This window comes from Eubalaena glacialis, chromosome 14, assembly GCF_028564815.1.
Source record: "Eubalaena glacialis isolate mEubGla1 chromosome 14, mEubGla1.1.hap2.+ XY, whole genome shotgun sequence".
Classification (NCBI taxonomy): domain Eukaryota; kingdom Metazoa; phylum Chordata; class Mammalia; order Artiodactyla; family Balaenidae; genus Eubalaena; species Eubalaena glacialis.
The window spans coordinates 36,532,073-36,549,694 of record NC_083729.1 but is presented as its reverse complement, the minus strand read 5'-3'; the positions used below and the strand labels follow the sequence as shown (position 1 = coordinate 36,549,694).

The 17,622-nt window shown below is 38.7% G+C and overlaps 1 protein-coding gene across 1 annotated transcript in view; it reads left to right on the top strand.

Moving 5' to 3' along the window:
- ABCG5 (ATP binding cassette subfamily G member 5) overlaps positions 1–12,100 on the top strand; it is a 42,298-nt gene extending 30,198 nt beyond the window's left edge. The window contains exons 11-13 of the mRNA XM_061211337.1: positions 912–1,097; positions 10,990–11,102; positions 11,907–12,100. Of these exons, the coding sequence (XP_061067320.1) occupies positions 912–1,097; positions 10,990–11,102; positions 11,907–12,100 (493 nt within the window). The remainder of the gene's footprint in view (positions 1–911; positions 1,098–10,989; positions 11,103–11,906) is intronic.
- The last annotated feature ends 5,522 nt before the right edge of the window (positions 12,101–17,622 follow it).

Here is a 17,622-nt window from a genome sequence, read left to right as displayed (position 1 = left end):
TGGACAGGAGTGCAAAACTGACCCTGGTCTAAAAGCTACAAAATCATCAAAGGTGAGAGAATGTCTTAAAAGTCACAGAGGACTGCCTTGAGGCAGAGAATTAATAGTATAAGCCAACTTCCTGATTTGTACAGGAGGAAAGGCAGATGGCCTTGAAGAGTGGTAGGGAGGGGTGAGTGTAAGACATGCCAACTCCTCTTACTTACTCTACAAATGGAAGAAAGAGCAGCCATGTCTAAGGGTTGTTGAGGACGTGCTATCACCAGGGAAATGGTATTTGGTGAAAGGAATGTAAGAGGTTAAGGGGCACGGATATAGGGTAGCTTGTTTACAAGAACATGAAGGTCAAATCAGTGGAAGGGGTTGGTAGAATAAAAGACAAGAATGGAATGGAACAGGCCTGGGGAGGGCTAATCCGTTGGAGGATGAAAGCAGTGAAGGGTTTTCACGCTGGCAGTAACCCCATGTAACAAGGATGAGGTTCAGGGAAGGAGGGGCTGAGAAGCAGGTGGGTGAGTCCTTAGCATTAGGGTAGTAGGCTAGCTAGGGTGGGAGCAGTGCCAGCCAGGCAGAATGTGGTTGCTTATGGAGAAGCCTGGACAGTTCAGCCCTACTTACTGCAGTTGGTTGTGACCATCCTCTGAGTATTAGTATTTTTCTGTGAGAGCTGAGGAGCTGTAAAAAGGAAAAGGTGGCTCCATTGACTTGGGGCCAACAGAAACAATTTGAGGGACTAAATGGCCTCAAATGTTGTCCCTGTTCCGAAAAGGCCTTTCAAAGGGGAGTTTGGCCTGTCCTGCAGACTCTCCCCACCCACTTAACCACCATGGATTTATCCACAGAAGTCAAGTGTGGAATTTTTCTTAAATGATAACCCTTGGAGAGGAACTAAAGACCTTATGTTTTTCTAGGACTCTGGCCTTATACCCTGAGGCTGCCAGATTTGGATTTTTCTCTGCTGCTATCTTGGCCCCCCACTTAATTGGTGAATTTCTAACTCTTGTGCTACTTGGTGTGGTCCAAAACCCAAATGTGGTCAACAGCATGGTGGCCCTGCTCTGCATTGCTGGGGTGCTTGTGGGCTCTGGATTCCTGAGGTAAGATCTAATAATTCAAACGATTTAGATTGGTATGATTTGATGTTAATGATCACCTAATAATGATTATTATAAGGCATTACAGAGAAGTGCTGTGTGATATTCTATCACCTTACAGTCCAGAGTATTTATAGTGCTTCCTAGTCAGTATTGCTTAGACTTTGAACTGTTCATTATTTGTTAAATAAAACGTCTTCAAAATGAGAATCAGGAAATGACGACTGAAGCATGTTATCACATGTCATAAGCCATTATAACAAGAGGAGGAAAACCAGGCTGTCCTCCAGAAATACTCACAGCCTATTACAGGCTAAATAGCATGCATTTAGTTCATTTCTTCCCTGGCACTGTTGAGTTTCTGTTCCAGCTCTCAATTCTCAGTTACTTTAAGAAAGTAAGAATAGTCAGATAAGAAAAGAGCCTGCAGGATAAAAGACTGCTCAAGAAAGCATCAGGACTAGAAGGACACACACCAAATGTAAACAGTAGTTATCTCTGGGTGATACTTATTTTAATTTTCTTCATATTTTCCTATATTTTGTGAATTTTCTATAATGGGCAAGCATTATTTTATAACCAAGAAAAAATATATGTACACATACATACATATTGTACATTTTTAAAAAGTAGCAGGCAGGGCAGAAAATTTTAGAAGGGTGAAAGTGGTTTCAGGTGGGTGATGTGAGTGGGATCCAGTAAGTAAACTATGGGTCCCTGAGAAAATGTGAAGACAGCTCTGTTTCTTTGACTTAAAAATCAAAGAAAAGGACCCGGAGACCTTCAAGATGGCAGAGGAGTAAGACGTGGAGATCACCCTCCTCCCCACAAATACATCAGAAATACATCTACATGTGGAACAACTCCTACAGAACACCTACTGAATGCTGGCAGGAGACCTCAGACTTCCCAAAAGGTAAGAAACTCCCCACGTACCTGGCCATGTGGCTGACAGGGTCTTGGTGCTCTGGCCAGGTGTCAGGCCTGTGCCTCTGAGGTGGGAGAGCCGAGTTCAGGACATTGGTCCACCAGAGACCTCCCGGCTCCACGTAATGTCAAATGGTGAAAACTCTCCGAGAGATCTCCATCTCAATGCTAAGACCCAGCTCCACTCAACGACCAGCAAGCTACAGTGTTGGACACCCTATGCCAAACAACTAGCAAGACAGGAATACAACCCCACCCTTTAGCAGAGAGGCTGCCTAAAATCATAATAATGTCACAGACACCCCAAAACACACCACTGGACACGGTCCTGCCCACCAGAAAGACGATCCTCATCCATCAGAACACAGGCACCAGTCCCCTCCACCAGGAAGCCTACAAAACCCACTGAACCAACCTTACCCACTGGGGGCAGACACCAAAAACAACGGGAACTACAAACCTGCAGCCTGCAGCCTGTGAAAAGAAGACCCCAAACACAGTAAGTTAAGCAAAATGAGAAGACAGAGAAACACACAGCAGATGAAGGAGCAAGGTAAAAACCCACCAGACCGAACAAATGAAGAGGAAACAGTCAGTCTACCTGAAAAAGAATTCAGAGTAATGATAGTAAAGATGATCCAAAGTCTTGGAAATAGAATGGAGAAAATACAAGAAACGTTTAACAAGGACCTAGAAGAACTAAAGAGCAAACAAACAATGATGAACAACACAATAAATGAAATTAAAAATTCTCTAGAAGGAATCAGTAGCAGAATAACTGAGGCAGAAGAACGGATAAGTGACCTGGAAGATAAAATAGTGGAAATAACTACCACAGAGCAGAATAAAGAAAAAACAATGAAAAGAACTGAGGACAGTCTCAGAGACCTCTGGGACAACATTAAATGCACCAACATTCGAATTATAGGGGTCCCAGAAGAAGAGAAAAAGAAAGGGTCTGAGAAAATATTTGAAGAGATTATAGTTGAAAACTTCCCTAATATGGGAAAGGAAATAGTCAAGTCCAGGAAGTGCAGAGAGTCCCATACAGGATAAATCCAAGGAGAAGCACACCAAGACACATACTAATCAAACTATCAAAAATTAAATACAAAGAAAAAATATTAAAAGAAGCAAGGGAGAAACAACAAATAACATACAAGGGAATCCCCATAAGGTTAACAGCTGATCTTTCAGCAGAAGCTCTGCAAGCCAGAAGGGAGTGGCAGGACATATTTAAAGTGATGAAAGGGAAAAACCTACAACCAAGATTACTCTACCCAGCAAGGATCTCACTCAGATTCGACAGAGAGATTAAAACCTTTACAGACAAGCAAAAGCTAAGAGAATTCAGCACCACCAAACCAGCTCTACAACAAATGCTAAAGGAACTTCTCTATGCCGGGAACACAAGAGAAGGAAAAGACTTACAATAACAAACCCAAAACAATTAAGAAAACAGTAATAGGAACATACATATTGATAATTACCTTAAATGTAAATGGATTAAATGCTCCCACCAAAAGACATAGACTGGCTGAATGGATACAAAAACAACACCCGTATATATGCTGTCTACAAGAGACGCACTTCAGACCTAGGGACACATACAGACTGAAAGTGAGGGGATGGAAAAAGATATTCCATACAAATGGAAATCAAAAGAAAGCTGGAGGAGCAATTCTCATATCAGACAAAATAGACTTTAAAATAAAGACTATTACAAGAGACAGAGAAGGACACTACATAATGATCAAGGTATCAATCCAAGAAGAAGATATAACAATTGTAAATATTTACGCACCCAACATAGAAGCACCTCAGTACATAAGGCAAATGCTAACAGCCATAAAAGGGGAAATCGACAGTAACACAATCATAGTAGGGGACTTTAACACCCCACTTTCACCAATAGACAGATCATCCAAAATGAAAATAAATAAGGAAACACAGGCTTTAAATGATACATTAAACAAGATGGACTTAATTGATATTTATAGGACATTCCATCCAAAAACAACAGAATACACTTTCTTCTCAAGTGCTCATGGAACATTCTCCAGGAAAGATCGTATCTTGGGTCACAAATCAAGCCCTGGTAAATTTAAGAAAATTGAAATCGTATCAAGTATCTTTTCCGACCACAATGCTATGAGACTAGATATCAATTACAGGAAAAAAACTGTAAAAAATACAAACACATGGAGGCTAAACAATACGCTACTAAATAGCCAAGAGATCACTGAAGAAATCAAAGAGGAAATCAAAAAATACCTAGAAACAGGGGCTTCCCTGGTGGTGCAGTGGTTGAGAATCTGCCTGCCAATGCAGGGGACATGGGTTTGAGCCCTGGTCTGGGAAGATCCCACATGCCGTGGAGCAACTGGGCCTGTGAGCCACAACTACTGAGCCTGTGCGTCTGGAGCCTGTGCTCCGCAACAGGAGAGGCTGTGACAGTGAGAGGCCCGTGCACCACGATGAAGAGTGGCCCCCGCTCGCCGCAACTAGAGAAAGCCCTTGCACAGAAACGAAGACCCAACACAGCCAAAAATAAGTAAATAAATAAAATAAATTTATATAAAAAAAAATACCTAGAAACAAATGACAATGAAAACACGACAACCCAAAACTTATGGGAATGCAGCAAAAGCAGTTCTAAGAGGGAAGTTGATAGCAATACAATCCTACCTCAAGAAACAAGAAACTCTCAAATAAACAACCTAACCTTACAACTAAAGCAATTAGAGAAAGAAGAACAAGAAAACCCCAAAGTTAGCAGAAGGAAAGAAATCATAAAGATCAGATCAGAAATAAATGAAAAAGAAATGAAGGAAACAATAGCAAAGATCAATAAAACTAAAAGCTGGTTCTTTGAGAAGATAAACAAAATTGATAAACCATTAGCCAGACTCATCAAGAAAAAAAGGGAGAAGACTGAAATCAACAGAATTAGAAATGAAAAAGGAGAAGTAACAACTGACACTGCAGAATTACAAAGGATCATGAGAGATTACTACAAGCAACTCTATGCCAATAAAATGGACAACCTGGAAGAAATGGACAAATTCTTAGAAAAGCACAACCTTCCAAGACTGAACCAGGAAGAAATAGAAAATATAAACAGACCAATCACAAGCACTGAAATCGAAACTGTAATTAAAAATCTTCCAACAAACAAAAGCCCAGGACCAGATGGCTTCACAGGTGAATTCTATCAAACATTTAGAGAAGAGCTAACACCTATCCTTCTCAAACTCTTCCAAAATATGGCAGAAGGAGGAACACTCCCAAACTCATTCTACGAGGCCACCATCACCCTGATACCAAAACCAGACAAAGATGTCACAAAGAAAGAAAACTACAGGGCAGTATCACATAGATGAACATAGATGCAAAAATCCTCAACAAAATACTAGCAAACAGACTCCAACAGCACATTAAAAGGATCATACACCATGATCAAGTGGGGTTTATCCCAGGAATGCAAGGATTCTTCAATATATGCAAATAAATCAATGTGATAAACCATATTGACAAATTGAAGGAGAAAAACCATCATCTCAATAGTTGAAGAAAAAGCTTTTGACAAAATTCAACACCCATTTATGATAAAAACCCTCCAGAAAGTAGGCAGAGAGGGAACTTACCTCAACATAATAAAGGCCATATTTGACAAACCCACAGCCAACATCGTTCTCAATGGTGAAAAACTGAAACCATTTCCTCTAAGATCAGGAACAAGACAAGGTTGTCCAGTCTCACCACTATTATTCAACATAGTTTTGGAAGTTTTAGCTACAGCAATCAGAGAAGAAAAAGAAATAAAAGGAATCCAAATCGGAAAAGAAGAAGTAAAACTGTCACTGTTTGCAGATGACATGATACTCTACATAGAGAATCCTAAAGATGCTACCAGAAAACTACTAGAGCTAATCAATGAATTTGGTAAAGTTGCAGGACACAAAATTAATGCACAGAAATCTCTTGCATTCCTATACACTAATGATGAAATATCTGAAAGAGAATTTAAGGAAACAGTCCCATTTACCGCTGCAACGAAAAGAATAAAATACCTAGGAATAAACCTACCTAAGGAGACAAAAGACCTGTATGCAGAAAACTATAAGACACTGATGAAAGAAATTAAAGATGATACAAATAGATGGAGAGATATACCATGTTCTTGGATTGGAAGAATCAATATTGTGAAAATGACTATACTACCCAAAGCAATCTACAGATTCAATGAAATCCCTATCAAATTACCAATGGCATTTTTCACAGAACTAGAATAAAAAATTTCACAATTTGTATGGAAACACAAAAGACCCCAAATAGCCAAAGCAGTCTTGAGGGAAAAAAATGGAGCTGGAGGAATCAGACTCCCGGACTTCAAACTATACTACAAAGCTACAGTAATCAAGACAGTATGGTACTGGCAAAAAAACAGAAATATAGATCAATGGAACAAGATAGAAAGCCCAGAGATATACCCACGCACATATGGTCACCTTATTTTTGATAAAGGAGGAAAGAATATACAATGCAGAAAAGACAGCCTCTTCAATAAGTGCTGCTGGGAAAACTGGACAGCTACGTGTAAAAGAATGAAATTAGAACACTCCCTAACACCATACACAAAAATAAACTCAAAGTGGATTAAAGACCTAAATGTAAGGCCAGATACTATAAAACTCTTAGAGGAGAACATAGGCAGAACACTGTATGACATAAATCACAGCAAGATCCTTTTTGACCCACCTCCTAGAGAATGGAAATAAAAACCAAAAATAAACAAATGGGACCTAATGAAACTTAAAAGCTTTTGCACAGCAAAGGAAACCATAAACAAGACGAAAAGACAACCCTCAGAATGGGAGAAAATAGTTGCAAATGAAGCAACTGAGAAAGGATTAATCTCCAAATTTTACAAGCAGCTCATGCAGCTCAATATCAAAAAAACAAACAACCCAATCCAAAAATGGGCAGACAACCTAAATAGACATTTCTCCAAAGAAGATATACAGATTGCCAACAAACACATGAAAGGATGCTCAACATCACTAATCATTAGAGAAATGCAAATCAAAACTACAATGAGGTATCACCTCACACCAGTCAGAATGGCCACCATCAAAAAATGTACAAACAATAAATGCTGGAGAGGGTGTGGACAAAAGGGAACCCTCTTGCACTGTTGGTAGGAATATAAATTTATACAACCACTATGGAGAACAGTATGGAGGTTCCTTAAAAGACTAAAATTGAATCACCATAGGACCCAGCAATCCCACTACTGGGCATATACCCTGAGAAAACCATAATTCAAAAAGAGACATGTACCACAATGTTCATTGCAGCTCTATTTACAATAGCTAGGACATGGAAGCAACCTAAGTATCCATCGACAGATGAATGGGTAAAGAAGATGTGGCACATATATATAATGGAATTACTCAGCCATAAGAAGAAATGAAATTGAGTTATTTGTAGTGAGGTGGATGGACCTAGAGTCTGTCATACAGAGTGAAGTAAGTCAGAAAGAGAAAAACAAATACTGTATGCTAACACATATATATGGAATCTAAAAAAAAACCAAAAAGGTTCTGAAGAACCTAAAGGCAGGACAGGAATAAAGACGCAGACGTAGAGAATGGACTTGAGGACACGGGGAGAGGGAAGGGTGAGGTGGGACGAAGTGAAAGAGTGGCATAGACATATATACACTACCAAATGTAAAACAGATAGCTAGTGGGAAGCAGCTGCATAGCACAGGGTGATCAGCTTGGTGCTTTGTGACCACCTAGAGGGGTGGGATAGGGAGGGTGGGAGGGAGACACAAGAGGGAGGAGATATGGGGATGTATGTATATGTATAGCTGATTCACTTTGTTATAAAGCAGAAACTAACACACCACTGTAAAGCAATTATACTCCAATAAAGATGTTTAAAAAAATCAAAGAAAAAAGCTATTGAGCAGCTATTGTATGTAATCATATTTATTTGTTTAATTAACTCTCAGAGCAATCCACGTTCAGGTAAGAAAACTAAGCTCAGACTTGACTTTGCTCTGATCACACGACTGTAAAGACTCTCCCAGGAGGCATGTGGCTCCCTGGAGACAGCACCGACCCTGGAGTCAGAGTCTTCCTCCTACCACTTAGTTGCCAAGTGACCATTGGCAAGTTACTTTTCTATCTAAATTAGTTTCGTCATTTATAAAATGGAGATAATGATCTCAGCCCCACCTGCCTCAAGGGATCATGAGACTCCAATGAGATCAGCAACGTGGAAATACTTCATGAACTGTAGTGAGTTATTAAAAGGTGCGATATTATAAAGCCAAGTGAGTTCGGTTTTGACCAGTCAGGGAGGATTTTTTTTTACAATGACACCATTACATTGTATTTGTCTATGTTGCTTAATTGGCTTGTTAGCATCTATGAAAAATGCACAGATAAGATCACCCCAATGGCATGGGAGCAAGCCAGCAAATTACAGACCCAATCTTCAGCAGCATATCCTCTTTCATATTTGAAACATTATGTGCTCCAATCAGTCTGGCACTATTTCACGTATTTGGTTTATAGGTAAGGGGATTGATTATTGTTGAGAGGGGGGCAGTGGCCAACATTATCAAAATGCTGTTGGGTTCTTTGCAAGATCTCAACATCCCAAGGCTTCACCTGGGTTCCGCTCCATCACTGGGGTGAAACTGCGCTCCTGAAGGCCACATCAACCTCCTAGTCATTGAGTTTATGTATTTTCCCTCAAGTCATCATCTTTCCTGACTGAGTGCCTGCAACATGTGCACTTTCGGCTGCCTCTTCCTTTAAACACAAGTGGAAATAGCTTTGTTGTTCTTTCTGCTTACAAAATAATGCAAGTTCTTTGGGGGAAAAATGCACACAATACAGCGATGTATAAGGAAGTTAAGTAAAAGTTAACTGAAGTATCACAACCCAGAGTTAAATTTTGTTGTGTATTTTGGTACACTTTTATATAATCTTTGATTAAAATGAGCTCATACTATTGTGAAGGAGTAAGGTATGCGTGCTTTCCCCCCCTTTTAACAATATAATGTAGATGGTCCCACATCAGTAAATTTAGATCTGTGGTTCCTCCCTCTCGGATGTACTGCAAGGATTGCCGTGACGCAGCCTAGTTCTCCTCCTGTGTCTTTCACTGATCCATTTGTCCCCCCCTCTGCCGCCTGCACGAAGCCTGGCTGTTGTTCCCTTGGCAGGGCGAGCTCTCTCTGAAGGGCCCCTTTGTTGGGTCTCACAGCCCATCACATGCTGCTCACGTTGCAGTCAGCCTCTTGAGGGCAGCAGCTGTGTCTCATTCATCATTATAGCTCTTCTCAGTGGCCGGCCCAAGGCCTTTAACCAATTAGGTTTGCCAAAAATATTTGGATCGAGTGAATAAATGAATGACTACTCTCTCTTCTTGGACTGCCTACACACTGGATCAGTCACCAAATCACGTTGGTTTTCTTCTTTGATGTCAAATCACAGATGCACATGGAGGTTTTGAGTTTGCCTTATGTGGTATGGTACAAGATGAAGGCACATGGTTCCTACCTCACACTCTAGCCGTCTGGGCAGCCATCTTCTCGTGGCCATCATCCTCTTACAAGCCTTTGTCATCTCATCCTTGAACTTCTGCTGTGGCCTGCTCTCTTTTTTGCTGTTCCTACTCTACTCTTATTCTGGTCCATCCTACTTGTCGGTGCCACTTTAATTTTCTTAAAACATCGATTGCAATGTGACTTTTATCATGGTCCTTCAATGCCAACTGCCTGCAAGGCCCTGAAAGAGCCGGTTCGTGGCTACCATTCCAACCTCACCTCCCGCCGCTCCCACTTCGGATCCTCAGCCTTTCTAGCCCATCCAGTCGCACGTGCCTGTGCTCATACCATTCTGCCTTCCTAGAGTGTCCTTCCTCTGCCCCTACATCCTCCCCAGACTCCGATCTGTCCTTTCCAGTTAGCAGCCTCTCAATGTGGCTAATTCAACTTTGTGCCTCAGAAAATTGCCAATAACCGAAAGTCATGGAGTTTGGGGATCACTTGGTGAAACCATAAATACTAAATACAAGAATATCACGGACATGTAGTACTGGTTTTCTATACTTTCTAAGCACAAATTGTTCACCACTGTGTATTTTTATAGCCTTGAGAATATATAGTTTATGTCTCCCAACTGCATTATGAGTCTTTAGGGGTAGGATGCTTCTTTCAAATTCCGTAAGCACCCAGAACTAGTGCCTCGCAAATAGAATGTAATACATATTTGCTGGTTGATAAAAGCTGTTGAGTGGACTAAGAAGGCCACAAGGTCAGCATGAAGTTTCTCCTGAAGCAGGTTTCACAACGAATGTCTGCTTGTTCTCGCCATCCTTTTCCCCTTGTATTATAGTTTAGTTCTCACTTCATACATTAGCACCCTCAAATCTGTTTAACCACAAACATCCTCCGCTAATGTGGTGTGTTATTTGTTTTCTTTTATGTTTATATCAGTGGTGCTTACCAATAAAATTAGACACCAATCCATCATCAGGGGTGTGTTGAATTAAGGTTCCTACTATAATGGATCACCAAGCTGTGATTAAAAATGATGGTGTGTTATGCTTACTGACTTGAAAGGATGTCTGAGGCATACGTTTGTTTGAAAAAGCAGGTTAGGAAAGAGGATGAGGAGTTTAATTCCATTTATGTAAAATGTTATAAATACATATTACATATATCACCAAAATGTTAACAATAGTTATTTCTGGGCAGTGGTATTTCTTTATACTTCTCAGTGTAGTTTGAAGTTTTTCTAGTGAACATACTTTTTATAATGAGAGTTGAAAAACTATGTATATTCCTGTTGGGAAGCATAAGGGTTGCCTTTCTTTTCATGTGGTAGGACTGCTACCAGAGCCTGTTGAAATTCATCTTTCTTTCTTTTTGCTTTTTCTTAAGAAACACAGAAGAAATGCCCCTTCCTTTTAAAATCTTCAGTTATTTTACATTCCAAAAATATTGCTCTGAGATTCTTGTAGTCAATGAGTTCTATGGACAGAATTTCACTTGTGGTAAGTATTCAATTTTGGAATTTATTTTTACATATTAGTTTGAAAAAAACAATTCCTTGAGGGAAATGTATGTTTTAAGTAAATGCTATATTGTTAAATAGATTTAAAACTTTGTTTTGAAGAGTCTAACATTTTCTCTGATTTTTAAAATAATAAGCAGTAGTCAAGCTAGTCACTTGTCAAAGGTCAGTAGCTTAAGGGCACTCTGATGTTTTTAGAAAATGATAGACTTAATGTATACTGAGGTAAACTCTAGTATATTCTGGATGGATCAGTTCCTATACCTACTGAACAGGTTGAAGCAGGCTGCAGTGGCTTCTTCTTCCCCCAAATGTACAGAGTATGTAGCTGAGTGAAGCCATTTTTGGCAAAAATCTGTTCCCTAATCCCACAAGAGTGCAGTGGGAGCACAGCAAGGCCCTCCTGGCCATTGGAGATCCCAGGCCACTCTGTGAAGACACCTAAAGAACAGGGCAGAATTTAGTAGTTGTTTTATGTATCTGTAGGTGATAACATTAGTAACCTTGGGATATTCAGTGCTAAGTGATCATAATTTTTATCAGTACTATGGTACTGAATATACACCCAAAATGGAAACAAACCCGTTTCCATCTTCAAGGCCCCCAACACTCACTATTGCTTCATCTAATAATGAATTCTGGGCTCTCTAAAATTTCCTGTATCTTCATGAAGAAGGGTACTTAGCAGAATATGCTGAGCATTTAGTGGGCATCTGATAAATACGTGTTGATTAAATTACCTTGCAAGTACCATATTTGACATTGTCAATCTTTTCCCTGGCAGGCAACTCAAATGGTTCTATGTCAACTAATCCAATGTGTGCCTTCAGTCAAGGAATTCAGTTCATTGAGAGAACCTGCCCAGGTGCAACATCCAGATTCACAGCCAACTTTCTGATTTTGTATTCATTTATCCCAGTTCTTGTCATCCTAGGAATAATTGTTTTTAAAATCAGGGATTATCTCATTAGCAGATAGTAAAGAACATTGCTGCAAAATGGAACTTAAGCTCCTAGATGTACATGACTGCTTTGAATTTCTGAAATAAGAATGCCACGTGATTCTTAATAGTACCTCGTAAGTCTTTTAACCATTAAGACTCCCTGTGCCTCTTGGATCCATGCAGGCCTTGAATGCTATTCCAGGAGGGACATGTGGTATTTGGAAATTGTGACGGAGCTGGTCCAAAGATGTAAATAATAATTCATAAAGTTATGGGAGACTAGTGTGACTATTTGTTTTCTTTGTTCTAGACACAGAAAAATAGGTCAGTTAAAGCTTATGCTTACATTTGATAAAGGCTTTGGTAAAAAAGAAAACATTTGAATGATTGTAAGTAACAGAACAAGAGTTGTGGTTTGACTGAAGCAAAGCATCACGCAGAATTGGGTAAGAATGCTTTCATTTTCATTTAAGAACCCTATTTACGTGCACATGTCTACATAAGTTAACTGATCACATGGAGAGGATGTTGGACAGATGTTGGATAAAGACCCCTGACACAGAGCATCCACTCATTTTACTGATGGTTAAAATGAAAAATGGCAGAAATGGGCTGAACTGAGAACAGCACACTAGACAAAAAGATTAGTTTGCTATTTTTCACTTTCCGCTTAGTTTACTTATAGAATTAAAAGTAAATGTTACTAAAGTGTATGCACTGAGAAATGACATTTTTAAGGTTGGAGAGCAGCTGTTATTTAAAGTCCACATAGAAAAGATGCTCAATTGACACAACATTTACACTAAGAACAGAGTCACACACTAGGAATTCATGTTCTTGAATTGTAAAGAGAAAGAATGCTGATAAATACATATTTTTAGGGATTAAATGATGTATATAGATTACTAAAAGTGGGTTCTGGACTAAATGACTGATCTTTCTGATCTTCAAGTAATTCATGTACAAGTCTGAAATGAAACTGTCTTCATGTTACCATGGTAACTTTGAGTGAGAATATCTTAGATAGTACATGAACTTGTTCAGTTACTGTGACCTAACTTGTAATGAATGATAAATTATAGTATTTGAAAGATCTCACATTATAGTGGGAAAGATCATTTCATTAAGGAAACCACAGTAAAATTCTATTTCTTAGAACAGTATTTAAGGATCTGCAGACACTGGTAAAGTACCAGAATAGTATTGTCAATTTCTATAAAAGGTCTTTGACACTGATGATTATGGTATAATAGTTACATAATGTCTTACAGATTATATATGTCACATCAGTTATAGACAATTCTGGAGATGATAATCTATTAAAGTAGTTCAAAGAGAGTCCCACAGGAACCTCTTTTGAAATCACTGATTTCAACTTACTAAAGATATGGGTGTACAATGTAAGTGGAAACACTTTCTACTATTCATATGCAGATGAATTTCATTCTAGCTCAGAAACATTTGGAAAATTGACATAGCACGTGACTTCAAGCTATTAAATGTTAGTGATACCATCTTAGAAAAACACAATGACTTTCAACATGTGACAGTTTGTCTCAGTCAAAAATGGACAGTGATGTATAAGAAAATCAAAATATGTAATAAAAATTCCTGTTCCCACCAAGTCAGTGATATTTCTGAGATCAAAACGTTCACTGTTGATTTAAAGGGAGCTCTTTCTCCACAGCACTTCAAGCAGGGTGCCTGTCTGCTCTTAAGACTGCAGTTCCTTGTAGACATGGTGAAATTCTGTTTTCCAGAGTGTTGGAACCACATGCATTGTAACTAGTTTAGGAAGTTGTATTTCACTACAATAACCAGGTAGTTTGCTATCCACTTGGATACCACTCATCAATCTTGGTGTTCTTGACGTTAGTAAGTGTGCTTATTTGAAGCTGGGTGCATGGCATATTAGAGTCAACATATTTTATAGTGGAAATGGAAGAACAGAGAATAAATTACTTTCCTGTTTAATGACAGCAATTATGCTTTCTCCAACCGAACTTGGCTAGCAGATACACAAGTCTCCAGGAGTCTGAAGGCTTCTTAAAGGCTATTCCACCTTGGAAATGATCTTAGTTATTACTAACTCATGCAGTCTTGGCCTGCTTATTGATAGACTATCTCCTTAAATTTGCCTGTTCTTCAAAAAGTTATACTCAAAGTAAGTATGTCAGAATCACCAGAGGCGCTGATGAAAAATGCAGATTACTGAGCCCCATTCCAGACCCACTGATTCAGGATCTCTGGGTGTGGGGACTCAGGAATGTGCGTTTTATTTTATTTTTTTTCTTTTTTTAAAAATTGAAATATAGTTGATTTACAGTGTTGTGTTAATTTCTGCTGTACAGCAAAGTGATTCAGTTATACATATATATACATTCATTTTTATATTCTTTTCCATTATGGTTTATCACAGATAACTGAATATAGTTCTCTGTGCTATACAGTAGGACCTTGTTGTTTATCCATTCTATATATAAAAGCTTACATCTGCTAACCCAACTTCCCACTCCATCCCTCCCCAACCCCTCCCCCTTGGCAACCACCAGTGCCCTCTGTGATTCTCTTTCTGTTTCATAGATATGTTCATTTGTGTCATATTTTATTATTATTTTTTAAATTTATTTTTTGTTGAAGTATAGTTGAATTACAATATTGTGTTAATTACTGCTGTATAGCAAAGTGACTGTTATACATATATATACATTCTTTTTCATATTCTTTTGCATTATGGTTTATCACAGGATATTGAATATAGTTCCCTGTGCTATACAGCAGGACCTTGTTTTTTATCCATTTTGTATATACCAGTTTTCATCTGCTAATCCCAAACTTCCAATCCAACCCTCTCCCAGCCCCTCCCCCTTGGCAACCACCAATCTATTCTCTATGTCCCTGATTCTGTTTCTATTTCATAGATAGGTTCATTTGTGTCATATTTTAGATTCTACATATATATGATATCATATGATATTTGTCTTTCTCTTTCTGACTTACTTCACTTAGTATGATAATCTCTGCAAATGGCATTATTTCATTCTTTTTTATGGCTGAGTAGTATTCCATTGTATATATGTACCACATCTTTATCAATTCATCTGTTGATGGACATTCAGGTTGTTTCCATGTCTTGGCTATTGTGAACAGTGCTGCTCTGAACATATGGGTGCATGTGTCTTTTTGAATTATAGTTTTGTCTGTATATATGCCCAGGAGTGGGATTGCTGGATCATATAGTAATTCTATTTTCAGTTTTCTGAGGAACCTCCATACTGTTTTCCACAGTGGCTGCACCAACTTACATTCCCACCAACAGTGTAGGAGGGTTCTCTTCTCTCCACCCCCTCTCCAGCATTTGTTATTTGTAGACTTTTTAATGATGGCCATTCTGACCAGTGTGAGGTGGTATTTCATTGTAGTTTTGATTTGCATATCTTTAAAAATTAGCGATGTTGAGCATCTTTTCATGTGCCTATTGGTCATCTGTATTTCTTCTTTGGAGAAATGTCTATTTAGGTCTTCTGCCCATTTTTCAATTGGGTTGTTTGTGGGGTTTTTTTGTTCAGTTGTATGAGTTGTTTGTATATTTTGGAAATTTAGCCCTTGTTGGTCGTGTTGTTTGCAAATTTTTCTCCCGTTCCATAGGTTGTCTTTTTGTTTTGTTTATGGTTTCCTTTGCTGTGCAAAAGCTTGTAAGTTTGATTAGGTCCCATTTGTTTATTTTTGTTTTTACTGCCTTGGGAGACTGACCTAAGAAAACATTGGTACAATTTATATCAGAGAATGTTTTGCCTATGATCTCTTCTAGGAGTTTTATGGCGTCATATCTTGTGTTTAAGTCTTTAAGTCATTTTGAGTTTATTTTTGTGTATGGTGAGAGAGAGGGTGTGTTCTAACTTCATTGATTTACATGTGGCTGTCCAACTTTCCGAGCACCACTTGCTGAAGAGACTGTCTTTTTCCCATTGTGTATTCTTGTCTCCTTTGTTGAAGATTAATTGACCATAGGTGTGTGGGTTTATTTCTGGGCTCTATATTCTGTTCCATTGATCCGTATGTCTGTTTCTGTGCCAGTACCAAGTTGTTTCAATTACTGTAGCTTTGTAGTATTGTCTCAAGGCTGGGCGGGTTATGTTTCCTGCTTTGTCCTTTTTCATCAGGATTGCTTTGGCAATTCTGGGTCTTTTATGGTTCCGTATGAATTTTAGGATTATTCTAGTTCTGTGAAAAATGTCATGGGTAATTTGATAGGGATTATATTAAATCTGTAGATTGCTTTGGGTAGTATGGCCATTTTAACAATATTAATTCTTTCAATCCAAGAGCATGGGATATCTTTCCATTTCTTTGAATCATCTTCAGGCTTCTTTATTAATGTTTTATAGTTCTCAGCATATAAGTCTTTTACCTCCTTGGTCAGGTTTATTCCTAAGCATTTTATTTTTGGGGGTGCAATTTTAAAAGGGATTTTTTTTTTTACATTCCCTTTCTGATATTTCATTGTTGGTGTAAAGAAATGCAACCGATTTATGTATGTTAATCTTGTATCCTGCTACATGCTGAATTTGTTTATCAGTTCTAATAGTTTTTGTGTGGAGTCTTTAGGGTTTTCTATATATAGTATATCATCTGCATAAAATGACAATTTTACCTTTTCCCTTCCAATTTGGATACCTTTTATTTCTTTTTCTTGTCTGATTGCTGTGGCTAGGACTTCCAGTACTATGTTGAATAGAAGAGGTGAGAGTGGGCATCCTTGTCTTGTTCCAGATTTTAGTGGGAAGGCTTTCAGCTTTTTACCATTGAGTATTATTTTGGCTGTGTGTTTATCATAAATAGTTTTTATTATGTTGAGGTTATGTTCCTTCTGTACCCACTTTGGTAAGAGTTTTTATCGTGAATGGATGTTGAATTTTGTCAGATGTTTTTTCTGGGTCTATTGAGATGATCATGTAGTTTTTGTCTTCTCTTTCATTTATGTGGTGTATCACATTGATTGATTTGTGTATGTTGAGCCATCCTTGTGAACGTGGGATGAATCCCACTTGGTCGTGGTGTATGATCTTTTTTTATGCATTGTAGGATTTGGTTTGCTAATATTTGTTGAGATTTTTTGCATCTATATTGGCCTTAATTTTCTTTTTTGGTGGTGTCTTTGTCTGATTTTGGTATCAGGGTGATGGTGGCTTCATAGAATGTATTTGGGAGTGCTCCTCTTCAATTTTTTGGAAGAGTTTGAGAAGGATCGGTACAAGTTCTTCTTTGTATGTTTGGCAGAATTGGCCATTTGGTCCTGGACTTCGGTTTGTAGGGAGTTTTTATTTTTATTTATTTTTTAAAATTATATTTATTTATTTGGCTGCGTCGGGTCTTAGTTTTGGCATGTGGGATCTTTCATTGCAGCACTTGGGTTCTTTGTTGCGGTACGTGGGCTTCTCTAGTTGTGGCGCACGGGCGCTGGAGTGCATGGCCTCAGTCATTGAGGCGTGCGGGGCTTTCTAGTGGTGTGCGGGCTCCAGAGCACACAGGCTCAGTAGTTGCGGCATGTGGGCTC